The sequence below is a fragment of the Excalfactoria chinensis genome, chromosome 2 (genome assembly GCF_039878825.1).
Source record: "Excalfactoria chinensis isolate bCotChi1 chromosome 2, bCotChi1.hap2, whole genome shotgun sequence".
Taxonomy (NCBI): Eukaryota; Metazoa; Chordata; class Aves; order Galliformes; family Phasianidae; genus Excalfactoria; species Excalfactoria chinensis.
In genome coordinates, this window is record NC_092826.1 from 10865513 (window position 1) to 10891291 (window position 25779).

The 25779-nt window shown below is 47.6% G+C and overlaps 3 protein-coding genes across 5 annotated transcripts; 1 reads left to right on the plus strand and 2 right to left on the minus strand.

Annotated features, from left to right (window-relative positions):
- Window positions 1–937: 937 nt before the first annotated feature.
- On the minus strand, window positions 938–3955 carry NDUFB9 (NADH:ubiquinone oxidoreductase subunit B9). The gene is made up of 4 exons (XM_072330563.1): window positions 3825–3955; window positions 3430–3622; window positions 2106–2219; window positions 938–1175 (listed from the first exon to the last, which is right to left on the minus strand). The coding sequence occupies exons 1-4, from the start codon at window positions 3908–3910 to the stop codon at window positions 1044–1046; spliced, it is 525 nt and encodes a 174-aa protein (XP_072186664.1). The 5' UTR covers window positions 3911–3955; the 3' UTR covers window positions 938–1043.
- On the plus strand, window positions 3847–15950 carry TATDN1 (TatD DNase domain containing 1). Of its 3 annotated transcripts, none has more exons than XM_072330562.1 (12): window positions 3847–4007; window positions 4232–4297; window positions 4533–4582; window positions 5126–5189; window positions 6291–6434; window positions 6532–6574; window positions 9110–9195; window positions 9454–9494; window positions 10875–10951; window positions 11589–11659; window positions 12516–12642; window positions 15186–15950. In XM_072330562.1, exons 1-12 carry the CDS (start codon window positions 3986–3988, stop codon window positions 15286–15288), a joined length of 894 nt encoding a protein of 297 aa, XP_072186663.1. In that variant the 5' UTR covers window positions 3847–3985; the 3' UTR covers window positions 15289–15950. The 3 variants fall into 3 exon arrangements, with proteins under 3 accessions (XP_072186663.1, XP_072186662.1, XP_072186661.1); XM_072330560.1 differs by having other exon boundaries at window positions 3976–4003; window positions 15186–15801; XM_072330561.1 differs by lacking the exon at window positions 4533–4582 and having other exon boundaries at window positions 3975–4007; window positions 15186–15419.
- Window positions 15948–22440, minus strand: RNF139 (ring finger protein 139). Its single transcript, XM_072330559.1, has 2 exons — window positions 22125–22440; window positions 15948–18003 (listed from the first exon to the last, which is right to left on the minus strand). Exons 1-2 carry the CDS (start codon window positions 22303–22305, stop codon window positions 16196–16198), a joined length of 1989 nt encoding a protein of 662 aa, XP_072186660.1. The 5' UTR covers window positions 22306–22440; the 3' UTR covers window positions 15948–16195.
- Between the last annotated feature and the right edge of the window lie 3339 nt (window positions 22441–25779).

Below are 25779 nucleotides of genomic sequence, written 5' to 3' on the forward strand. Positions count from 1 at the left end.
CTGCCCAAACAGAAGCGAGGGGCGGCTGTGTGTCCGCTCAGCTCAGGCACCGGGCTGGGTTTCACCCCATGAGTTTGTATTCCTCATGACTTTTGCCCGCATCTGTTTGTGGCCTCTCAAGCAAATGGGCATTTGTAACGTAGTGACATTCTGCTGTAGCAGAGCCTGTATTAAAAACCCATAACCTTAGAATACTTGCTGTGTACAAACACCTGCACCAGTACCCAAGGGTGGAACAAAGCAGCTCCATGCGCAGTAGGTGAACAGGTGAGGGATGAGCGATCAGCTGAACTGCAGAGTTGAAGATGTTTAGTCCTCAGTAACAGCTGGAAGCTTGTATACGAGCACAGTGCGTTAGGGAGGGCAGGCAGCAAGTCTCTGCTCCCCAGCAAGGCTAGAAAACCTCTCCCTCCAAGAGCAGCTAAAGGCCACATGTATCATTACTATGAGCTCAGAGCTCCAGCTATAGCACAGCTGTCTGTATTTCACAGTACAGTCCCAGGTATCACTCTGGTACCACTTGCTCACTCATGTTTCATCCAGGCCCACTTCCCTCCCACCAGCTCCAAAGTGGGAAATGGGCTCCAGCCTCTGTTGCAGCACACCCAACTGCTTATAGCTGGATCCCATTGCCCAGTTTCTGCCCCTTCAGGTTTACATTCTTTCTCTGGGAATGTGAATTTACGCAGCCACTTTTTCAGTCTCAGAAGTTGAGTTTTTCCAACTTGCCACAAAAGCTGCAAAATAAGTTCCAAGAACCATTCAGCGTTCTGAAAGTTCACCTGGTGCCAGGAGCCCATAAAGACTCCTCCACTGGCTGCTCAGTGCTGACTCTATAGCTATACATTGTCGGCATTAACAGTCACCTATTCTACACTGCACAAACTGGAAGCACATCCATCCGTGGTACCACAGAAAAGTGTATCACAAAAATGCCTTCTGTTTCACTTGAGTTGGCTTTATTCTGCATTACAGTAACATAACCGGCACACCTACTGCCTGCTGGAGATCTGTCACTTCAATTGTTGCATGCAATAATGCTTCTACATGGGAATTTCACGGGGTCTTGTCACATATTGCCACCACAGCGGTGGCAGGTGCCCCTCCTTGCGAGCAGGAGGCAAAGCCTCAGTTTTCGGTCCATCCGCTGGAGTTTCTTCTTGTAACTGCTTCACCTAGAAGATAAAAAAATACCCCGAGCCACTTTAGTGCAGATAAGCCCATTTCAATACTGCAGTTTGCAGCACTCCGGCAGCAGGTGGAACCAATCCCTCTTCTGGGAGGAAAGAATACCAGCAAGGCCTTTGGCTAACAGACGGGCTTAATGCTTCTCACTGTTCACTCACAAACTCAGTGAGCGCTGCAGGCTTCTGTTATCTGACTAAGAATGAATTTGCAAGAGTGAAGAGCAGAATTTTACTTAAAAGGACATTATTTTCTTCTAATTCATGCCTAGCATTGCGAAATTAAACAGGCTGCGTTCTCTTGCTGCTTTGAAAGCCACCAGTTAATTTTGAGTCTTAAAAACCTTCCATGAATCAGTAGGAAACCCTTTTCTGCAAGCCCCCAGCAGCCTGCAGGTGTCATTAATGTAGGTTCCTATGAGCAGCATTAAGTGCTGGCTGCCACTGTGTTAATTCTCATAGAAGCACATTACATACAACTCAATTATTTCTCTACATTTTAATTATTCTATCGACTCTGTCCAACTGAAGTTCAGTTCAAGTTGACCAGAAATCAGCCTAGATTCCAACACGATGCAAACTGTGGCAACTCATCTGCCAAGCTGCAACCAGAAAGGGTCCAGAGCTCCACAGCGGGTGAAGAGGAATTCTTTGGTCATCAATCTCTTACCCACGGCTGCAGGTTCAGCTCTGGCCTGCAATTCCCTCCTCAGCCTCAAAGAAGCCATAATGCTGAGATCTGTGTACGCGTTTTAAACCACGCCAGCATTTCATGCTGATAGATGTTCTAACTAAGCACAGCTTAATGCAGACCACAGCACACGTTCAGCATTCTCACTATGAATATTTCCCAAGATCAGAGCTACGCGCCACTCAAATGCTTACTAAAGAAGCTCCACTTGGCACCAAGCAAACACTGACCTCTTTCTCCCAGCTTTCCCGCTGCAGCTTCTTCCACTGCTCTCTCTTGGCAAAGTAATCAGGATACATTGCCTTCTCAGAAGGGTGCCAGTAATCCAGGCACCATTCAGGAAGCTGTTAAAAGAAAGAAAAAAGGAACAACCAAAACACAACAGTCTTATTTATACACAGAGGGCTCGAAACCCGGGAGTTGGACTCGATGATCTCTAAGGTCCCTTCCAACTCGCACGATACTGTGATAAATAAACATGCCAGGTTCTTCCTCTCATGTAGTTCTTACTCGTAAGGAGCTGATCAGATCTTGCCTTGTGTATCAGCACTTCCTTTCACACTTGAGAGACAAAGGGTGCATGCAGACTCCAGGTGGGTGCTGCCATCTTGTCATGCATTAAAAGAAAGCAAATGTAATGCCAAGAAAGCAGAACTGCCTCGTTCTTCTGGGAATCCTGTTTGCCCACTGCTAAACAGAACAGTCTCAGGGAGCTGGAAGCCAAACTCCAGAAGTGCTAAGAACACTTGAGCTGTTTTCCAGCATATTGCTCAACATACAATGGTCCTCAAATACTTACCTGGCACTACAATGGAACGCTGGAAGAAAGCTGGACTAAGGGAAGAGAAGCACCTCAAAGCCAGGCTGACTGACAGCAAAGTTCTGGCAAGACCAGAGCAAGGTGAGGGTCATGTGGCCCAAGTGCCATAAGGGCAGCATCACTAACACCGCGGGGCAGCTGCCACTTCCAGATTAGATGATGTCCCAGCAAAGCTGAGACAGCTGACAGAGCAGCAAATTCCGTGCCAAAGGATCAACCAAACCCAGCAAGATCCTCCCATACAAGCTGTAAGACTTACAGCACGATGCTATTAGAGAAATACTGGTGAATCAAACTGCAGCCCTACTGAACACTCAGAGGTCCTGGTAGATAAAAAATACAGGTCCGGCAGTGTGTGCTTGCAACCAATAGGCCAACAGCATCCTGGGCTGCATCAGCAGAGGGGTGGCAGCAGGGAGAAGGGTGATCCCCCACCTGCGGCACTACTCCAGATCTGAGGACCTCAGAAAAGAACAATGTGGAGCTGTTAGAGGGTGCAGAGCGGGGCCACAAAGCCATCAGAGGGATGGAGCACCTCTCTTATGAAGACAGACAGAACTGCACTTGTTCAGCCTGGACAAGAAAAGGAACTGGGGAGACCTCACTGGCTTGGGGGACTTGGAGGCCCCATCCAGCCCCAGCCGTTCAGTGATCCCGTCCTTTCCTCCCGCTGAAGGACACGGCTGGCACACTCACACAGCCACTCGCACAGCGCCCCGCAGCCCCTCACGCACCTTGTAGCACTCGTAGCGCTCGTAGGACGTGCCGCCGGGCGAGTCGGGGAAGATGTAGGGCTGTGGGTGCTGGTTGGCCCAGAACTCCTCCTCGCCGGCCCGCAGCAGCTCGGTTGCCTTTACCATGTCCTTCACGTCCTTGTTCTTATCGAAGCGGTCCCTCAGCAGGACGGCGAAGTAGCGGTACTTGTCACTGCGCGGCGGTTAAGCATAACGGGACGGAGAAACCAAACCCGTCACACACGGAGGCAATGCCGGGCCGCGGGCCCTGAGGCCGAAGCGGCCGCTCCCCGCCCCGCAATGAGGGCAGAGGACAAAGCAGAGCGGGACCGCCGGGGACACGGAGGCCGGGCCCGGCACCGCTCCCAGCGCCACAACAGCCCTCCCCTCCTCACCGGTGGATGCACCAGGACTCCAGGTGCCGCAGGGACTTCTTGTACAGCCGCAGCACCTTCTGCTGGTGCGTCAGGTAGGCCGCCATGCCTCGCCGAGCCGCGGGGCTGACGGGAAGGACGGCGAGCGACTGCGCGTGCGCCGAGCCGCCGCCACCGCCGCCATGAGCCGCGCCAAGATCGTGGGTGAGGGGATGGGGGACGCGGTGTGAGGGGGTGAAACGGGGCTGTGGGACGCGGTGTGGGACGTGGTGTAGGACGTGCATCCCCACGCCGGCTGTGTGTGAGCCCCTTGCGGTGCGGGCCCGCTGGGGATGCCCGTGCTGAGGGGCCGCTGTCAGTGCGGTGCCCGCAGCGCTGCCGCTCTTCAGAACGAGCCCAGCTACATCGGTGGGGTTTTTTGTTGGCAGATATCGGCGTTAACCTCACGGATCCCATGTTCAGGGGGATCTACAGGGGAACGCGGAAACATCAAGGTGCGTATTTCTTCATGTTCCAGTTTTCTATTTGCTTATCTTTCCTCCAAGCCCGGCTGTCCGTTCCGGGTTAAGGCTCGAAGCTCACGGTTCACATATCCAAGTTTGTTGGCTTGTTTGTTGCTTTGTTTTGTGATGGGAGCTGCACGAATGTCATTTGACGTTCCAAAGAAGTTCAGCTGGCTCCTGAAACTTAGGAAGTGCAATTAATTGATGTTTCTGCGTGCTTTTGCAGATGACCTTTTGGATGTGGTAGACAGAGCTGTCCAAGTGGGTGTTAAAAAGGTAATTCCTCACAGCTGGAGTTTTTTCGGCCTTTCACCCTGCTTTCTGAAGCTTTGTTCTTGTAGTGCTCCTCCACTGGAACTGATTGCGCTGGAAGTTGCAAAGGAGAACGTGGCAACTTTCTTTACTATCGTAACGTGAAAGTATTGCGTGCAGAGAGCGTTGTCTTTAACTTGCACTGATCATTAGGCACTAATGATTTTAATCCAGTGCTTCTCTGTGTGACCTGGGATTCGGTGGGCATTTTCAATAGCAAGATGTTCTCCTCTGACCTGTTGTAAATCATTACAGAAGTTTCCACATTAGTTACATTGCCCTGTGTTAGGTGGCTCTCACTTTGCAGTTACCCATACGGTACTGCTAGTAAATGGTAGCTCACACACATTGAAACTCCGTGACGGTGAGCAGGTTTGTAACTCTTAACTTGTCTGCAATGGATCACCTTGTCATGTTCTCTGCCTTGATTGTTAGTTCTCTCTGTTCTCTTAAGCATCCTGTTTGATATTCAAAGCAGAACATCCTGACAGTATTTCTTCTTTCCAGTTTTTGATTACAGGTGGGAGTCTCCAGGACAGTAAAGATGCATTGCAGCTGGCACAGACCAATGGTATGTTTGCTTTAGACTTCTGTTGTCAGCCAGAAATCAGATCTGCTCAGAATCTCTCAGAATTAATCATAGAATCACAAGGTTGGAAAGGACCTACAAGATCATCCAGTCCAACTGTCCTCCCATTCCCATTGCTGCCACAAGCCACTAAGCAACATCTCATAGCTCCTCATCCAGACACCTCTTGAACACTGCCAGGGATGGCGGCTCCACCACCTCCCAGAGCAGCCATTCCAGTGCCTGACCACTCTGAGAGAAGAAGTTTTTCCTTATGTCTAATCTAAACCTCTTCTGGTACAACTTGGGGCATTTCCTCAGGTCCTGTTTGTTGCCTGGGAGAAGAGCCCAAGCCCCTCCTCATCACAACCTCCCTTCAGGAAGTGGTAGAGTGCAATGAGGTCTCCCCTGAGCCTCCTAAATTAAGTGTGTGTAAGGAACCTGCCCCTGGTCTTGTTAACAGGATCTCAGATGAAAATCGAAAATGAGGATTCAGAGTGGGATGAGTGCATTGCCTACGGCTTTATGTCACTATTATTTCTGGGTGTTGGAAGGGATTGGTCATTGCTCTAATTCCTGTTTCTAGTCAGTCCCTCCCTTTTTAGGTAGTTATCATTGCACTAATTACTTAAATACACGTTCTGTTTAAGTAATTAATATATTTATACACATTTAAGTACTGTTTACAGAAGAGAATCAGCATTCAGGTTGGAATGAACCTGAGGAGGTCACCTGGCCAACCTGTTGCTTAAGACTTTGTGTGTGTGTGTGTATTGTGTGTGTGTGTACAGATGTATTTATATGGGTATTTTTATATACACAGAGGCGTATTTTGTGCATACATTCTTCATAAAGGCGCTGAATGTGTCTTTTTGTTTTGGTACTGAGGTCATCTAGACGGGATTTCTAGGTGAGTCAGACACTGCTTGCAAAATGCTGTCCCAGCTAATGAGCGGAGAGGCACAGGAGATAAAGGTGGGCAGAGGGAGTTTGATTTTAAAATTACAAGCAGTGGAAAGAAAGTCCAGGCAGAGGTAACGGCTGTAGCTCATATGAACCCATGATATTTGTTTCTTGAAACCATCTAATAATGTGTTGCTTTAGATATGTTTTACAGCACGGTTGGCTGCCACCCTACACGCTGCGGGGAATTCGAGCAGAGTGACCCTGACCTGTATTTATCAGAATTAAAAAACCTGATTGAAAAGAATAAGAGAAAAGTAATAGCAGTTGGAGAGTGTGGCCTAGGTAAGTGCTATCTTAGTACTAAAGCAGTGATCTGTATAAACACGTGTCTATATCCTTGGACCCCAACTAACCGTGGCTTTGTTCTTTCCAATTGCAGATTTTGATAGATTAGAATTCTGCCCCAAGGACATCCAGCTCAAGTAAGAAACTTGATGTCTGTAAGTTGACTTGTATCACTGCACGTCAATGTTTTCTTTCCTGTGTTCGACCAGATGGCTTTTTGTCGGGTGGACGTTTGCAATTTGAAGATCTTTTTGTGTGTCAGAAAACGTGACTTTCAAGGAAGCACTGCAGTTTGCTTCCCGCGTGGGGTTGGTTTAACGTGTCCTTCTCTGTAAAATCCATCAGAACTGCAGCGTTCCCAGATGTGGCGGCTGTTCATTCTTGCTCATACTCAGTCTTGCAGACTCTTGGTAAGAACTAATGTAACTGTAGTACGTGAAGGAAGAAGGAGTTTGTTGGAGTGGAAGGCAAAGAGGAGGGAACAGAACTGTCAAAAAGGATCAAGTCAGCAGTGGAGAGAAGGAAGCTTTTACGAAGGGCAGTGTTAGCTGAGGTAACTGAGGGCTGATACATTCATCTGAGTACCTGGAGAGATCTGTAGTTTGAAGTAATGTATGCAGCAAACATACTGCGTGAAAGGAGCCACGGCAGCCTCTAACATCAGCCTGCGTTCCTGTGCTGACAGCCTTTGCAGTTCTCTTTGTGAGAAAAGGTGGGTGGTGGAAGGGGCAAGTGAGGAAATTCCAATGAAAGGAGACTGATGAATGTTGCAGGTTGCTGTTGTGGGTAGAATTGGTCACTGGGGGGCAGCAGTGAGCTGTGTATTTTCCTGATTGCCACAAGCGCTCAGTAGGAAGAGTTAACCATGTCTTTTACCGTATGAATGTGGTACTGCAGATATTCCTTCAATTAGACAGAACAAAATACATAAACCGAGTTTCTAAGAGCTCTTTGAAACAGACAGAAAGAAATATGCTGCCACTCACAAATGAATCCCAAGTTGCTTTCCTGGAGATCTGCCTCTGATGGCCAAATTCGCTTCAGCTGCGTTAGTGCTGCGATCCCCGAACTGCAAATGGCAGAGCATTTGAGCTTTGTGGTCAATACTAATTCTGCAGACAAACAAGCAAGAATGTTTTCAAACATTATTAAGGAGAAACAGACACAGCCTACGGGCTGGCTCTCACCCGTCAGAAAAAGGCCATATCTCAAGTACTGTAATGAGTAAGGTTTGGCATCCTGTTGATTTACGTTGTTATCATCTCATCACCATAAGTCAGGTTTCTTTCCACTTTTCAGAGTTTCTCTTTTCTGGTTTTTGTGTTTTGTTTTTTGTCCGGGAACTTCCCTGTCGACTTCCTCATTCTCTTTGACGGGGCACATAGCAGCATGTGATGTGATGGGCTTCACTGCTGCTAGAAAAGGAAGAAGCCTGCATTGCCTCCCTCTCAGCTTTGAAGAAAGATATTGGTTTTGTGGGTAAAAATTACGTCAGTAGTTACTGATGGGGATTATTTGCAGCTCAGTCTCTAAAACCTCATTTTCATATGAAGCAACTCTGAAGAATGAAAAGAGCTGTTTAAAACAAAACAGAACAACACCAGTAATCAAACAGCTGTAGCTATTGAACTGCAAGAGCAATCATGAGTTGCAATTGAATTTGTATTTTAGTCAATCTAACTACAAAGAAAATAGTGAGGAGCGTTAGAGGAGTGTTTGTAATTCTCATGCCTGGGTGTAGCGTGGCAGACAGAGCAACTGTGAGTAGTAATGCTGGGGGATCAGAACTAGCAGCAGGTTACTGGAGAGGAGGTTAAATCAGTGCTCAATAGTTCTGACTTTACAAACTGCACTGGGGAATTGGCTGCCTGGCTGCCTGCCCTCTGCCCACGTCTTTGCCTTCATAGAAGGCTGCCTTGCTGTTACTGCTCCCTCAAGGGGAATGCTGGAGGTAGGAGGTAGGAAAGGAATAAAAATGAGCAAAAAGGAGAGGACAGGCACACAAAGGAGGAAGAACCACTGAGGAATGGGAAAGTGAAGACAAGGTGCAGAACAGGGCAGAAGATGTGAGATATTGGTGTTTGTTTCATACCAAAAGAATGACAAGGCTGACCTTTGTGGAAGAACAAACAAAAACTCTGCATTATGACTCTGCGGATTAATTGGGGCTATTTGAGGCTATAGAATTCTGCACAGCACTTCCTCACTCAGCCCCCCACCTTTTACAAATATTTCTTGAAATAGTGGTCTCTATAGACTCTGTAGAGTGTGATAGACACTCTCTTCCATCCCTGGCATTTCAGAACCATGTGGAGAGAACAGGCAGTTCCTCTGTCATTAAAAGTAAATAAAACCCATCTCATCAGCACCTGCACTACTCAGGGCGTTGTGCTCACCATATATGTGTGTGCGTCCTGCCAGAGTTGATGCTCTTGGCCACTTCTTATCTGTGCTCATCACTGCTGCGTGAATATCCCTCAGCAAACAAGTTTCTTTTAAACGTGAATGCTTAAATTGTTGAATGGATGATAGTTTCTTCATGGCAAATCCATCGATTCATTCTTTACTTCTGGAGGACCAAACCGTACAAGCTCTGGGGAAAAAAACTCTTCTGCTGTTTTTCTTCAGTCTTAGACTGAATCTCTGCTTAAAAGTGATGTTTTGTTTTACAGGTACTTTGAAAAACAGTTTGATCTGGCAGAGCAAACAAGACTGCCCATGTTTCTTCACTGCAGGAACTCACATGCTGAATTTTTAGGTGGGTGTTGCATGAGGGTTTCAAGCAGTAATGAATTCTGAATATGGAAAATCTGGAAACGTGAATCCTAGAATGGTTTGGGTTGAAAAGGACCACAACGATCATCTAGTTTCAACCCCCTGCGACATGCAGGGTCACCAACCACCCATCTTGGGCAGCCTGTTCCACTGCATCACCGCCCTCTGTGTGAAAATCAGGGTTCTTTCACCTTGGTCTGTTATAAAACCACCTGATGTTTTTACTCATTTTATGTTGCAGACATAATGAGAAGAAACAGAGATAGATTTGTTGGAGGAGTGGTAAGTGCGGGCTTTGCTGTGGCGTTCGTTTTTACATACATGTGCATCTATGTGGGGCTGGAGGGTGTATGCAAATATCATTGCTAATGTGTGACCTCTTGTTTGCCGTGGAGTCTGTGTAAGCTTCCTGTTGGGTACTTACAGCTATTATCAATTAATATTTGCAATCCTGTCCTCTTTAAAAATACAAACAAAAATCTGTGTTTCAGTATTTTTATTGCTTATTCAACCGTTTTATGTTGCAAGGGAAGAGGATGGGCTGAGACATGGCTCTGAGCTGACGTGAGCAGTTTTTCTTGGCCTAGCAGAAGGACAGTTTAAGCACCTTATAATTGACGTTGGCCTCTTCCCAATTCTCTGGTGCCTGTAACTGCAGTGCCTTCAGACCACAGATCATTTGGATGTGTGTTCCCAGCGGGAGCTGTAACCTCAAACGTTTGCTTCTGACATCAGACATGATTTTCAAATTACATCCAGATGTAACTAGTGATTGTTTTCTGTCTTTAGATATTCAGATCGTGTATTTTAATTCAAAAGCATAGCAGGAAGAAACTTCAGATGAAACTATTAAGAAAGTCCAGCAGTTCTCTTTCAGCTTTCCATTATGCCATGGTTTTCCAAAAGCAATAAGGACTTGGATTATTGTATCCTACTGCTGTCAGACCACAGCTGGTCTGGATGTCTCAGTCCCCAAGTTTCCCCATCGGTATCACAAGACCTTCCCCAAGCTCCTGAGTTATACTGAGTGGTCTCTCCTTCCTTCAGTCCTGCACGGCTGGTAATGAGCAGAGACACAAAGAGCACCCTCTCCTGCTGGCATCTGCTTGTTCATCTGCTGGCAGGGGGAGGTGGGTGCTCTCTTTGCTCCCTCCAGGGACCGCAGCTTCCATATGGGTTACATTTCACACCCTATGATCTGTCATTTGCCTCTCGTCCTTAGGATGACCAGTAGGTTGATGGGTTCCTTTGGACTGAAGTCTGTGCTGAAAGTAATGTCAGCTCTTACTCTAGGGAATACCAAGGCAAGAATGTAAAAACTGAGCACGTGCAGCATTGCTCTTTGTATGTAGCCTCTCAGATTTCAGGTATCGGCTGTGTGGGCATGTGGGCCAAAAGCAGTATCACAGGATAGACCTTTCCTACGTTAATGGCTAATGAAACGTGATAACTGGTTTTGTTGCAGCATTCCAGTGACTCCAGCCTGAGCTTTGCCCCAGTGCAGAGTCAGATGAGCTATATCCCATCTTTGTTTGAGTACATGTGTAATGCATTCCACTGAAAGGTATTTGTGACACAAGTCAATACTACTGTATGATTTTTAAATGGTTGGAGTTTTAAATTAAGTCTACACATCTGCGTATGTATTTATATTTATTCTAGGTTCATTCCTTTGATGGCACAAAGGAAGAAGCAGCAGCTATAATAGATTCGGATCTTTACATTGGAATAAATGGCTGGTAAGTTCCTCACAGGAAATAAAGCTATTTTAAAATGTCAGCTGCAATGAACTCATTATTTTCTTTTAAACAATGAGGTCAAGTTTTCAAAGCTCGATAGGCCCTTCATCGTCTGACAGATTTAGAATTGCACTCATTAATCTTTTAGCTACAAAAAGTTCTTAACTCACCACTCAGCGAGCTAATCTGGTCTGGGGTCCCTCCTACTACCCTGCAGTCAGTCCTTGTTTGGAAATGAACAACGTGATAGAGCCCGGAATCAGACTTACTGTAAGATCACAAAAAAAACAAGCATGGTTATCAGTTGCCACATCCAATGTGGGAGTAATGCAGATGTCACCTGATGGGCTTTATCTGCTGCTCACACAGCCAGCAGTCAGCCGGCCGCCAGCTTCGGCTGTCTCAGTGCAGGGTTAGCTGAGGCTGGGCAGGTGGGTTCTGTGCGCTCCCCGGGGCAAGCCAGCTTCCCCAGTAACTCCACGTTTGTTGCTCAGTGCAGAGTTTGAATTTAGAGGCGGCATTTTAAAACAAAGGAAATGTTCTTCAAGTTGTTTAGGAGGCTGCTTTTGCTATGGAACACTTGAACAGGCAAAGTTATGACTTGTGCACGCTTTTTAACCAAGCTCTGATTTTCTAGTTCATTGAAAACAGAAGCCAACCTGGAAGCACTGAAATCAATTCCTAGTGAACGATTAATGATAGAGACTGGTAAGAGTTTATATCTTGGTCAGCAGTTTGTGACTTAAATGCTGTTAGGCAACGTGATATGCTTGCACAGCAGTGATAAGGCAGGTCCGAGAGGGGCAGAGAACGGACTGCCCGCTGCTGTGTTTTGGAGGGCAGTCGGTGGGCTCTGTGTGTACTGCTTTTCAGAGCAGGAAGGAGCTGCCCGTTAGTCCCCGACGTAACAGGGGAAGATGGAAAGGCTAAACTGATGAGCCCGGATTTTCGGTTGCATTGAAATGCTGAAGTCCTGCTCGACTATCTTTTAAAGTGCAGCTTGCTGGAGAAGTGCCAAACAGGGCAGTGGCTGAGGCCAGTGGTAGCTGTAATATCAACCCCAAACAGCAGCTCTGTAAGTGGGGTGCTGTGGGAGAAGGTTCACGTTCTCTCTTGGGCTGATGAGCTGCGACTTCAGAGCGTGGGATTTCTTTGCGTGTGCACTTCACATGTGAGGAACTGACAGTTAAAAATGCTCTATTTATTGGAATTTCTGAGTCTCAAAAAAAGCAAACTGCCTGAGTGCTTTAACTTCATTGCTTATGGAGCACAAGCATTAAGAAACACAGGAAATGTCTTTGGAACAGACGCAGTGCATGCAGCCATCTTTGTGATATCAGCCATTAGCGGTATGTGTTATTGTATAGCATTGTGAAAGGTAAACTCCTGGAGATACTGGTATAAAATGCAGAGGTTGTCCAGGTATTAAATTAGCCCAATCTCTTGAAGTCATCCCTCAAAAGAGACACCAAGATCTGATGTCTGTGGATGCAGCTGATGAAGCCATCTCATGGTACTGTCGAGTGATTGCGTGCTCTCAATTCTGTTTTGCAAATGAAACCAGATGCACCGTGGTGTGGAGTGAAAAATACTCATGCTGGATCGAAATACGTAAAAACGACATTTCCTACCAAAAAGAAATGGGAAACGGGGCACTGCCTGAAGGACAGAAACGAGCCCTGCCATATCATGTAAGTAACTGCACTCCTGTAGGATTACGTGAAGTATTTTGCATTCACGGGGGAAAACAAAGCGACAGTTCACACAACAGATAGTACACAGAAATAAATTTAAATGTGTTAAAGTGCGCAAGGTGTTAATAGGTCGTAACTTAACAGGTTGTAAAATATATATGTGTGTATGTTAAGGACTTAATTTACCCATTTCAGCAATTCTGAACACAGAAAGCTCCCTGAAAAGGAGAGCAGCACAGACTGCTTCTCTCTTGTCACTGTGTGCTGAAAAATGGGTTAAGCCCTGTGAAGGAACCTCACTTGAATCAACTGCAGTCAGTTGCAGTTACGGTTAAAACCGATGCAGCGCTGTGCGGTCCTCTGAAGACAGACAGTGCAAAGACAGGGAGTAGACAGGAATGATGTTGATAGGGCTTCTCCCAGTTCCCTTCAGGCCTCGCTGTGCCAGTGGTAAAGGCTGCCGTCATGTGAACTTGGTTAAGGTCCTTCCTTCATTCTGCGATGATGCTGGAACAAATGTTTCGTAAAACGCTGATCTTGTGGAGTTCAGGTGTGAGTAACAGCGGTCAGTGCAGAGAGCAGTGAATGAGCTCCGAGGGCTGCTGGACTCACAGCCTGGATGTACAGAAAGCCTCTTTTCTGCCACCTGCACAGAACGTCCGCCCAGAGGTGGGAAAAGCAGGGAAACGTATCACTGTTATAGTGAAAATGTTTGGTTGCCTCCATTAAATGGCACTGCTGGGTGAAATCATGAATTTTCACAACTGCTAGCAAAGTCTCGTTGGGTGCTTAGAGCAGTTGCTGTTATCTTATTATTAGCTCCCTGAAAAGAAGGGAGTAGGGGAGTTTCTTGTTGTGCTGTAGCACATGAATGACTTTCCAGTGCAGCCAACAAAGTTCACAGCTGTACACAGCCAGATGCAAAGCCTATTGACTTGATCAGATCTTTATTTGCTGTGAAATCTGTATGTGTTTCTATGCGTAAAGTACCTGTTCGGAACTAATTTCTAAGTACTTCCCAGAATGCTACTAAAGACTGTAGCAATTTGAAGTGTCTGAACAAGAGCAGAAGGAAATACTGTCCTCTTAAAATTAGTTACAACCATTGCTAGTAGTAGACAAAGTAGTAGATTAGTAACTTGAGAATGTTGTAAGCCTGGGGAAGTGCAGCGAGAGTTGGCATTTTGTGACTTGTCAAGCAGCGTGATCTGTTGTGAGAGGAAAGTTAGTTAGCGTGAGGCCACAACCTATATTTAATATTTAGGTTACATCTACTATTTAATATAACTCAGTTGGCAGGAGGGTTTTTCCACTTGGCTTTCTTTGGTGGTAGTACCAAAGTGGGGAAGACTTTTCAGCTCTTTTTAAGCTTTTCATTTTGGTGGTGACATCTATATATAGTGTGTATTAAGAGCTGCTATATACACCTTGGAAGCTGTTTTTGTGGAAACTTCATCCATCAGAGGCTTCTTTTCTTTCCTCCTGTAGCTTTCATACAGCATTGCAATAAAATATCCCACTGCAGCCACGTGGGGACAAGTACCTGTAAGCCCTCCCAGAGCTCTTCAGGCCTCACCACTTTTTGGTACTTGGAGTCATCATTACTGTGTAGGCCTGATCTTACCTCATCTTTTCTTGAAAATACTCTTAAATAAAGAAGCCTTTTGGCTGCAAAACACGAGCGTGAAATGCTCTAATTCTAAGAAAACAATGGCATTCCAGGAATAGTTAGGAGCAACTTTTTCTACTGTCTTACTTGAAAAGAAGTTTAACTATTGCCTAAGTTGAGATGAAAATCCAAAACCTAAACCGCACTGCTGAGGTCCTTCATCTTCACCACAAAGAAGTGATATTTGCTAGAAAAGAATTGTATAGAAGATACAGATTTCTCCTGTACTTCAGTGACAGAATGTCAAGTAAATAAGGAGAAGGGGCCGTGTCTCGGTTTGCTCTTACTGAGTGTTAATACTAGTCTTTGCCTTCCTTTTGCCTCCTTTTCCTGGGTTATACCAAGGCCCCAGGCCTTCTAAAAATGCTTATTTAGCATCTCCTACTAACAGCTGAGAGTATCCAGCACAATTCATCTAAAGAAAGGAGGAGCAGACATGAGCTGTCCTGGTAGAGGTAACCTGTTATGTTTATAGCTGGAATTCAAGCTTTCCCATAAACCAGTTTGTTTATAGTGCCGCTTTAAACCTGACAGGAGGTTAATGAATTTCAGTCTGAAAAGTCAAAACCACTGATAAAGACATGCACAAAATGACACTTTCTTTGGAACAGAAAGCTGTTTAATTACCTCTGAACAAGAGTCAAAAGACCAAAGGTGAATCTGTACCAGTGAGCAACCAGTGACCAGGGAATAGAAGTTACTGACTTTAGTAAGTGAAGCTGTTTCCATATCAGAGCATCTCACCCTGAGCTCTCAAAGTAGGTTTTTATTCCATGTTACTGATGTACACACAGATGTGACACTCTGATGGATATTCAGTACTGGTTTTCAGAGTCTAATATCAATTATTATTGTTTGGTTTTTTTTTTAGTCAAATACTGGAAATTATGGCAGCAGTAAGAGAAGATGACCCACTCGAGTTGGCCAATACTCTATATAACAACACTATTAAAGTCTTCTTCCCAAATATATAAAGGTTTCTTACATTTATTCAACATAACTTTAGTAAATATATTGCAAAAATTTAAGACTGAGCCTATCTGCAAGTTCTTATCAACAGAAGCCAACATGTACTGCTTTTTGTACAAGATTAAAGCTGATTTCAAAAAAGGTGGTCTGCATTGGTACAGTTTCTGAGCCCTATTTCCTTTTCATTGAGATCCGGGATCAATTTCTAGAATAGCCTAAGCTAGCAGCTCTTGTTAATACCTGCACGCGTTGCAAAATGAATACCAGGCTGCTGAGTTCACACGTAGAATGCTTCAAGTTACTACTGGTAATTCAGAAGTGCTGAACAATCAAGTGCATGCTTACTACTTTACCAGAAAGCTTAGCAGTTTCGTCTTTTGTTCCACTTAGGCAAATGCTGTAGTGTTAAGTCTACCAACCCAAGCTTCTCATTGTTTTGTTTTTAAACACAACTCGCTATTTTTTAAGTGATAAAGCTCTGCTAATACTGAATTTGTTAAGTAAAGCTGCTTTGGTTCAAGCTTTTCGTTTCTGATTTAACCCGCTGAACAGTCTGTTTTCACCAGCATTTAACATCCATAACTCGCTGATCAGGGATTACTGGCAGGCAGTCTTTGGCACAGCATTATCACTGCATCAATTAAAGAGTGTTTTTCCAACCATCTTAAAAACGTGAAAACATTTTATTCCATGTACAATAATGTACATAATTTAAGGTGGTCGTGAAAGAGACCAGCAAAAATTAGAGGTATATTTACAGTAGCACACACCACAGTAAACAACCACCATTCACAGACTCAACACCGAGATACTGCTGTTGTGCTTAAAAGTACAATAACTACCAAGTGATACTTTATTCTGTTTGAGTCAATGCTAAACAAACACCTCACGGCTTAGGAAAGGACATCTTAGTCACCCAAGAGAGTCAGAGTCAGCGTTAAGAGTCTCATTCAAGTGCTGCTCCATGCTATCATCATCGTCTTCACCGCTATCCGAACTATCATTATCTTCATTTAATTCATTTTCAGCATCAGCAGCTTCTTCTACAACTTGTACAGGATCCTCATTCGGTGGCACAAACCCGTTGTTGTTAGAGATGTTGGAGTTCTCCTTGTCCTCAATGTACACTTTCTGATGGCACATGGGGCAAGTGTCCTGAATGTACAGCCACTTCCGAAGACAAAGTGCATGAAAGTAATGGTTGCACGGAGTAATGCGAGCAGACGTGGTGAACTCGTGGTAGCAGATTGCACATACGTCATCTATTTCACGGAGCCGGCTTCCTTTCACCTCTGGAAGGGAGTTTATTTTCTTAACAGCAGTCCTGCGATTTATAAAAGTCTTCCAGCCATTCTTTGCTTGCAGATAGATATTGAAGTACGCGTGTAGACACATCATGCAAGCGCGGATCTTACTTCCTGATTCAAAAACCATTGTGTAAGCTCCGTTTCCAAACATGATGACTCCAAATATAAACTCAATAATATTGCCGGTGGAGCGAACGTAATAGACATAATCGTCAAGTTTTTCCCACAGCACGTTGTAGTAGCCATCGATCATAAACAATACATAAACAGTGATAGAAACGATTACTTTCAGGCAGAGCTCCACACAGAAGGCAGTAACTGCGAAAAGCCACGTGTTCAGTGCATAGTGGTGCCAGAGGACGTAACTGAGCAGAACCGGCAGGATGAAAAGGCAGGCTGAAACAAACAGCACGGGGAAGTGTCTGCGGAACGACGGCACGTGGGAGGCACTGAGAGACATCAGCACGGGGTCTGTCATTCCATGGATAAAATGCAGGACTGCGGTTAGCAAAAGGCACATGTTTCGACTCAGACGAACCAGTCTTTCTTCTGGTTTCAGTCCGCTTAAACCGGTCTGCAGAGCCAAAATGAAGAACAGAACAGGTGCTACAAAACCCAGCCTTTTGTCGTCCTCGTCGGTCGACCCGATGAAGGCCAAGATGCCAAGTCCCAGATAATGTGCTATGGAGGAAATGACAGCACTCATGCCTAACACAGTTAAGGTAGAATCACACCCGCTTATTATCAGGCTGCAGATCAGTTCCCAACAATTATCCCATGATATCAAGAAGAATTTGTCTTCCGTATTAGTTTCAGCCATCTTTACAACATATGTCAATACCACAGCTTGTGCTGTAAGTCTCGTCAGCCAGAAGACACGCAGGACGGCTGGAAACCGAATCCTTTTCCATGTATCTTCCATCAATAGCTGTAATCCATAAATGCGGTACATGTGCCTCACCAGCAGATAAACATACCGCACCGAGTAATAGAACCACTTCATTTTCGTAACTAAAATGACTGTGGTATTCAGTGTCAGCACTAGGCCTGAAATAAAAACTAGCATCTGTCGGACATGTAAAGGTAGTTCAACAACCAAGCCAATTATAGGAATCAGTATATCCAGGATGATTAGCTGGGAATATACGGACTGCATGTTCAGCAACGTAACGTATCCAATCCCAAAGGTAAGCTGAAGGATGGAAAGCGCCATCCATAGCGAAGGTCCTTTATGAGGGAAGAGCTGAATTCCAAAAGCTGCTGTGTAGTAGGCACTGTAGAAGTTTATGTGCAAAGAAGCATAGTAATTCACCAACACTGAAGTCGCAGCCAGCAGAAATGCCGAGGCGATCATATAAAACTTGAAAAGTGCTCGCTGTTGTAACACCAGAACAATGCTGGATACAAAGACACCTAAAAACAGATGGGAACCATTTAGTTCTCAGCAGAAATTGAGCAACAGATTTTACCTATTAGCTTCGCAGCAACATTTCATTTATCGCTTTCCCATTAGTCACTCAGAACTTTGCATTAGCAATGATGCTATCTTCAGAAAACAGACTACAGAACCATTTCATCTGGGGAAGGCAAGGTTGAGGACTGGAACAAAGCAGCAGGCATGGAAAGTGCTGCCCAGGGCAGCAGGCACAGCCTTGAGTGCAGAGTGCAGGGAGCGTCTGGACATGGGGCTTGGATTTTGGGTGGTCCATACGGAGCCAGGAGTTGGATTCCATGATGCTTGTGGGTCCCTTCCAACTCAGGATAATCTATTCTGTGATGTGTATTTAATACAGATGCGCACTGCTGTGATGCAAAGACAATTTAAGCATAAGTCAGCACTGTTATTTATCTGCAGTTTCAGACTGGAGCAGTGACAACATCCAAGTCCTCAAAGATCCTTCCCTGACCAGCCCTGACATCTAAGGGCAGGTAAACTCCAGAAGCAGGAAAGAATTACCAGATTTAGCGATTCTTTGCTTTTACACGTTTATCCAATATTGAGCCCCCTCTTCACCTGAGCAAAGCACCTTAACTACAAACATCCACATTGGTCAAAGCGCCAGGACAGCCTGCAAAACAGTCTAGACAAACTTTCTCTGAGGAGAGGCATGAAAGAGAGCTAAAGGACGAGGCAAGCAGGTCACTGAGGGGATAACAGCTTTCCTACCTCACCCAGTTATTGTGACATAACCCCACCAGGTGAGGCACTCTAAAAAGCTTTGGCCAATCCACCTGTAATAGAACCGAGCAATGGTGTGTGTATTTTTTGGAACACAGGTGTAGAAAACAAGGAAGAAGTGGTAAGAGTAAGAAAGGGAAGAGTGAACAAAAATTAATAGCAAAAGGCAGAGTACTCCCAAAAAAGTTACTGCATCTTAAAGGTACTCGTTGCAAGCAGCACTGGCTGATGTAAGAACGTTTCCTTAACTAATCATTAACCTTGGGAAGTTGGCTGAGGGAAGAACAGTCATTCAGGAAGTGCCTTATGCTCAGTCCTTCCATGGAGAGCTCCAACACATGAGACACAACACTTTCTAAAAGAAGATTGACCATTTCATTGCCTTTTCATGCATACCGTAATAAACACCCATAGGAGAGTCAAATGTGCCCATCAACAAATCCATTTCTCTTCCTCGCAGTAGCAAGTCTGTAGCTGGCTACTGCACGTCATCTTAACATACTGACCTTTCACATGCAAGACATCTGGGAAACAATATCACAGTGAGCTGATAAGAGAGAAAAGCTGCACCTCCAGGCTCCCCTGTTCAGGCCATAGCAAAACGTACAACATGTATCGCCAATACACGTGGAGAAGCCAAGGCCCATAAGGAACCTGAAAAGACCCCAGAGGCTACAGGGAGCTCTGGCAGGGGACAGGAGCACCACACTCCTCTGCCATGGCATACCATCCATCTTTTTGCCATGACCAAGTGGTTCTGCTGCGGTGGAAATGCTTACAGAGCGCGTGCAGAGATCTGAAAGATCAACAGCGGAGACAAAGCAAGGTTAGCCTGGAAGATTAAGGACAAAAACTTCACTGCAGTTTGGCTCTCCAACGTGTCCAACCCAATGCACCTGCACAGAAAGTAGGTGAAGAATCAAACTGAGCATTTCTGTAGTAAAGCTTTTTAGAAGTCATACAGAGCTCCTGTTAGCATTCCTGAAGTAAAACGTACTCCCAGAGTAATGCAGAGCTGTCTGACACCACTCCTGAAAGCTATCAGGTCTCTCCAGCTAAGATTAGCTGCTCGAAGTCAGCAAATGGTAACAAAAAGGGCAACTTCACCTGTATTTACATACAGGTAAATATAAACATAAATATCTCAGTGTGTCCTAACAACAGCAAAGCCCAACTCTGTGTCCTGGTTTCAGCTGGGACAGAGTTAAGTTCCTTCCAGTAGCCGGTCTGGTGCTGTATTTTGGATTTCAGATTAGAACGCTGATAGCGCACCAATGTTGTGGTCTCGCTGAGCCGTGCTGCACAGAGCAAAGGACATTACAGCTTCTTGTTCTGTACAAGTGGGGGCTGGCTGGGGGCTGTCACTGCTCAGAGACCAGCTTAGCATTGGTCAGAAGGTGGTGAGCGACTGTGTTGCGCATTACTATTATTTTTTCCCCTTCACTTTTCTGTCCCATTAAACTGTCCATCTCAATCCGTTTGTTTCATCTCCCCCTCCCCCATCAATTCTCTTCCCCATCCAATTGAGGGGGGATGAGCAACCCAACAGCTGTGCGGTGCTGATCTGCCTGCTGGGTTAAACCGCAGCACCCTGTAATCCTTCAGTTCACAGGGAAAAAACAAAACTACTGACTGAACCACACGGAAGGACTTTAGCATCATCCTGAGGCGGTTCCGATTGTATTGGATCTCTGGAAAGCTGAGAGCCACAGTCGTCTCCAAGCACAGCCCCTCACAAACTGCTCCCAAAGCTCTCAGCAGAGGCAGGGATCACCCACTTCCTCCCCCACGCCCTTTCAGCAAAGCTACCACAAACACGATCCTGAAGAGCTCCTTCATAACTTCATCTCATTATCACACACTTAAAAGAGATCATCTGATAATGCATCTCCCATTCCCATTTACACTGGATCAAGTTCAAGGCACTTCCTACAGCACCTGGATCACACAATGAATGGCTCCCAGAAATTGCTTTAGTGATGTGCTGCAACGTCACTGTTTTTTTTTAAAGGGACTGCTTAGCAGTGGGAAGCACTCTTAGCAATTACATAAAGGTAGAACAGAAGCTCCAGAAATGGGAAATAAGAGGGGGAGAACTGCTGCAAAAAGGCACAGAATCACACAATGCCCTGAACTGAAGGGTCCCACGGGATCATGAAGTCCAACTCCTGGCTCCCACAACCAAAACTCAAACCTGCTGTCTGAAAGCATTGCCCAAATGCTCTTGGAGCTCCGCGCTGTGCCCACTGCCCTGCGGAGCTGCCCTGTGCCCCCATAGCAGCAGCCCAAACCAAACCCCTGCCTCCTGCTCCGTGTTTTTCCTGGCTCTCCTCCCGCCTGCTGCCCTACTTTGCTTTACCCTTTTTCCCCTTTGCTATTGCAACACCGTCCCCATGTTCCCTCGTAACCTCTCCCCTGACTTTCCTCCCCTGCCAGCTGTACCACCCGTGTCCCTGCCACTGCTTCTGTTCCTGACACAAACACCAAGGCAGCGCAGCAAGGCAGCGCAGCAAGGCAGCGCACCAAGGCAGCACAGCGCAGGCCTGCAGAGCCCCCGGCTGCATTTCAGCGTCTCTGTTCCTTCCTGTCACGGGCCGCATCCCCACTGCAGTTGGGTTTCGCCCTCATAGCGGCAGGCAGCGTTACTTGGGGTGCACAACCCCTCACACCGCACATCATACCGAAGGCAGCACCAGACAGTTAAAGCGGTGTTACACCTCCATCCCAGGGCAGAGAAAGCTGGAAAATAACTAACTGAAAGGGCTCTCGGGTTTGGGGATTCCGTTTGGGGCACTTTCTGAGCTGCCATTCCCGAAGGAAGGCACCCGGCAGCGCACCTCAGCCAGCGCTACCGACGCGCGCCTATGAAACGCGCGGCCGCGGCGTCACATGGCTGCCACACGCTGTGGAAGCCTCCAGACCCTGCGAGCGGCAGCCGGCAGCGGTCACACCGGGCTCGGGTGGCTTCCAAGGCCCCGTTCGCTGCGAGGACAACAGAAAGCACGACACGAGCCCATCGCTGTCCTGTAGCTGAGGCCGCACACCGAGAGCAAGGGGACAGGGACGGGTGTGGGATACTGAGAGGGGCCACGGGGAGAGACGGCGCTCCGGCCGGCAGAAGAAGGGGGAAGACGAGCGCCGAGGGAAGAGCCAGGGGCAGCAGAAAGCAGGCAGCGGGAAGGGATCGGAGCCGGGGGAAGGGGGCTGAGGAGAAGCCCGAGGCGGCACAGCAGCTCCGAACGAGGCCGACGGTACGGGAGAAGGGGCCGAGGGAGCAGCGAGGTCGGGGCCCGGCCCGGACGGGGCCGCCCGGAGCCGCCCCCAGCGCCCCCGCCGGGCCCGGACGGTGTCTCACCCAGCAGCCGCAGCAGCACGCCCAGCAGCGCGGCGCACACGGAGCCGCCCGGCAGCGGGGCCGAGTTGAAGATGGCGTCGATGAGGAACAGGCTGGGCACCCGCAGCGCGACCTCCAGCCCGGACCGCAGCCGCGGGCCCAGCGGCAGCCACGGGAGCCGCGGAGGGCCCGGGGCCGCCATCCCCCGGCGAGGGGAAAGGCCGCCCGCGCCTCCCGCCTAGCTCGAGAGCGGAGGGGCGGCCGCGGGGGCAGCGAGGGAGCCCGGCGAGCCGCTACCGCCCCGCTCCTGCCGCTGCCCGGCCCGGCCAGGCTCCCCGGCGCGCCGCCGCCGCCTCCATGTTCCCTCTGCGCTCCCTCCGCGGGGCCGGGCCCGGCCGGGCAGCGAGGCGGGGCCGCGGGGCGTCACAGTGTGCGGCGCCGCCTCCGCTCCCCCCGCCGCCCCCGGAGGGCCCCGGCCCGGGGTGAGCGCGGGGTCGGGCTGCGGCCGCTTCGCCTCGGCGCTGACGGAGCTGGGTGGCGGAGCGCGGGGAAAGTCCTTGTGCTGTGACATCAGCGGTTAATAGGGCCCAACTCGTGCGCTAAAAGCCTCCTGCGCAGGGACTGCTTCCCAAATGAAAGCGCTCGTGTGCTCGGCTGTGCTGTCAGTGCCGGAGCGCCAGCTGTGGGCCCGGGCTGTCAGCCCGCCCTCTGAAGGACGTGGGGCTCGGGCACGTCCCGCTGCCCGGCCCGCTGCGGGCGCTTCCTCGTGGAGCTGCCACACGTCTGCCCTGGCGCTCCGGGTGTGGGCAGAGCCACTTCTCGGCTTCCCCCTGAGTAATGCAATGGAACGAGCCGTTAATTAGGGGTGCGTGGTGCAAAGCCTCTGTCATCCTCACTGCGTAACCGGGGAGCTGGAGCTGTGGGAAACATACAACACATTTTTCTCTGGAATTGTTTCCCGACTTGTGTATCTCTACAGGCAGCCCAGGTACACGGACTGCCTCCCTTTGGGAAGCGGCAAGTTAGCTTGATATGAAGAAATGAAAAACAAAACATAAGATTATAAATGCAAATGTATAATCATAGCATCAGAACTGACAAGGCTGGTAAAGATCACTTAGATCACCTAGTCCAACCACCAACACATCCCCACTGTGCCTACTGACCCACAGCCCTCAGTGCCAGATCTACCCGGTTCTTGCACACCTCCCAGGGCAGCCTGTGCCAGTGCATCACCACTCTTTCTGAGAAGAAATATTTCCTAATGTCCATCCTGAACCTCCCCTGGTGCAACTTGAGGCCGTTCCCTCTCATCGCTGTTACCTGGGAGCAGAGGCCGACCCCCACCTCACCACAACCTCCTTTCAGGCAGTTGTAGACAGCAATAAGGTCTCCCCGGAGCCTCCTCTTCTATGACTGACTGAACAATCCCAGTTCCTTCAGCCAGTCCCCATAAGATTTGTGCTCCAGACCCTTGACCTCTTTGCTGCCCTTCTCTGGACACGCTCCAGGGCCTCAGTGTCCGTCTTGTAGAGAGGGGCCCAAAGCTGAACACAGTGCTCAAGGTGTGGCCTCATCAGGGCTGAGCACAAGGAGGACAACCACCTCCCTGCTCCTGCTGGCTGCACTGCTGCTGATGCAGTCTGGGGTGGGCTCAGGTTGTGCCAGGAGAGGTTCAAGTTGAGTATTTGGAAGCATTTCTTCTCACAGTGGTGAGACATTGGAACAAGCTGCCCAGAGAAGTGGCAGAATCACTATCCCTGAAGGTGTTTAAGGAAAGAGTAATTCCATTCCTCAAACGATTCCATTACTCCGTGGTTCTATGATTCTGTGGCAATACTGGTGGTAGGTAGGTAGTTGGACAGGATGATCTTAAAGGTCTTTTCCAAGCTTAATGATTCTATGGGGTTGAAGGTGGTGAGGCAGTGGAATGGGTTGCCCAGAGATGTGGTGGACGCACCATCCCTTGAAACTTTGAAGCCCAGGCTCAACCAGGCTCTGAGCAACCTGATTAAGCTGTGGATGTCCCCATTCATTGCAAGGGAGTGCCAAGCAGAAGCTAGAGGTTAGGGTTTGAAATGGGAAAAGTGTTTGTTCCACACACATGGCTGACAACGGCCAAATCAAAGGGATCCAGGCCTTCCTGAACGACTTTACTCCCCAGCTGCTGAACTGACCGCTGTGTGAGGCTGCCAAACAGAAACAAAAGGATCTGCAAAAACTCGTGCGTTTTCACACGTGCTTTTCTGGAATCGGCTTCCAGCGTTACCAACTCCCGCCGCTATCCAACAAGACCTGCCCTTGTGCCTCCTACGTGCGCTGTGTGTGAAGGTGACACCTGCTGGATACTTGGAGCTCTGCACTTTGCACTCCTGGAACTTAAAAGTAGGGAATATTACACTGAATTCAGCATTGTTACACAGCCGTAACTACTGCTTTCACTTCCGTTGCGTGTGCGTGCTCAGGAAAAATGCTTGTATTATTTCTAGGGTTAAATTCAGTCTTAGCCTCTTTATAGATATATTTTTGTGGTTAAATCCTATTGTTTGAAAATCTACATTCCTAGAAAAGCTTTCTTAGTCGGGGGTTTCTGCAATGTTCTGTTTGTAAAGTAGCATAAATTAAGCATAAAGTTCCCTTATTTTCCTGTATGGATTAATTGTCAAGGGCAAATGGTCCTGAACCGCAAGGCGGCACAGTCCCATGTGTTGCTGTGGCTGTGTTTGTGGCAGGGCTGGGGGATATGTCTGACAGCACATGGAATGGAAGGATTTACTGCACTTCCTATGTGAGGCAACAAGTCAGAATGCACTTATTGCCACAACAAATGGGAGGCACTGGAACTCCTTAGTGTTCTAAACAGCATATGGTAGAAGGCTGGGGCTTCGTTCTCAGTCATTGAAACATGAATTCTGCCCTCTGAGGCAGCTCAGAGTGGTCAGATTTCATCTAATTTTCTCAAAACCTATTAGAAGCGTTCATTATTTGAGAGTTTTAGAACAAGAGGAACTGTGTAGATACCAGTTATCAATTGCAGCCTTCGTGTTCTCTTGAACTGCAGCTGTTGTTTCAGACAGTGGACAGAAACCACTCCCTGTTATCCCACAGAGAAGCAGAACAACGTAGTGCTGAGATGCTCTGCTGAGGTCTTGAAACCATCCATGCCCCTGCGAGATGGCCATCTGCAGATGCTGGTTGATAGAGCTCCTCTTGCTTGACTGGATTAAAGCCATGCTTACACCAAGTGTTGCAGAACCACGTGGTCTTGCGAAAATCACTTTTTCCCCACTTTTTCTTCTTTTTTATTTATTTATTTATTTATTTTTAAGTAAGAAGAATAAAAATGCTTCCAGGGAGGGGGCATCCACAGCCTCACTGGGCAGCCTGTTCCAGTGTCTCACCACCCTCACAGAACAAATGAGTACAGTTCCATTTTTCTAGCACTACCAAGTGTCCCTTTTTCTGCTGCCACAGTTTTGTTTGTTTGGTTTGGTTTGGTTTGGTTTGTTTTTTTTCATAGAATCATGGAATCATAGAATCACAGAATGGCCTGGATTGAAAAGGACCACAGTGGTCACTGAGTTTCAACCTCCCTGCTCTCTGCAGGGTCGTCAACCACCAGACCAGGCTGCCCAGAGCCACATCCAGCCTGGCCTTGAATGCCTCCAGGGATGGG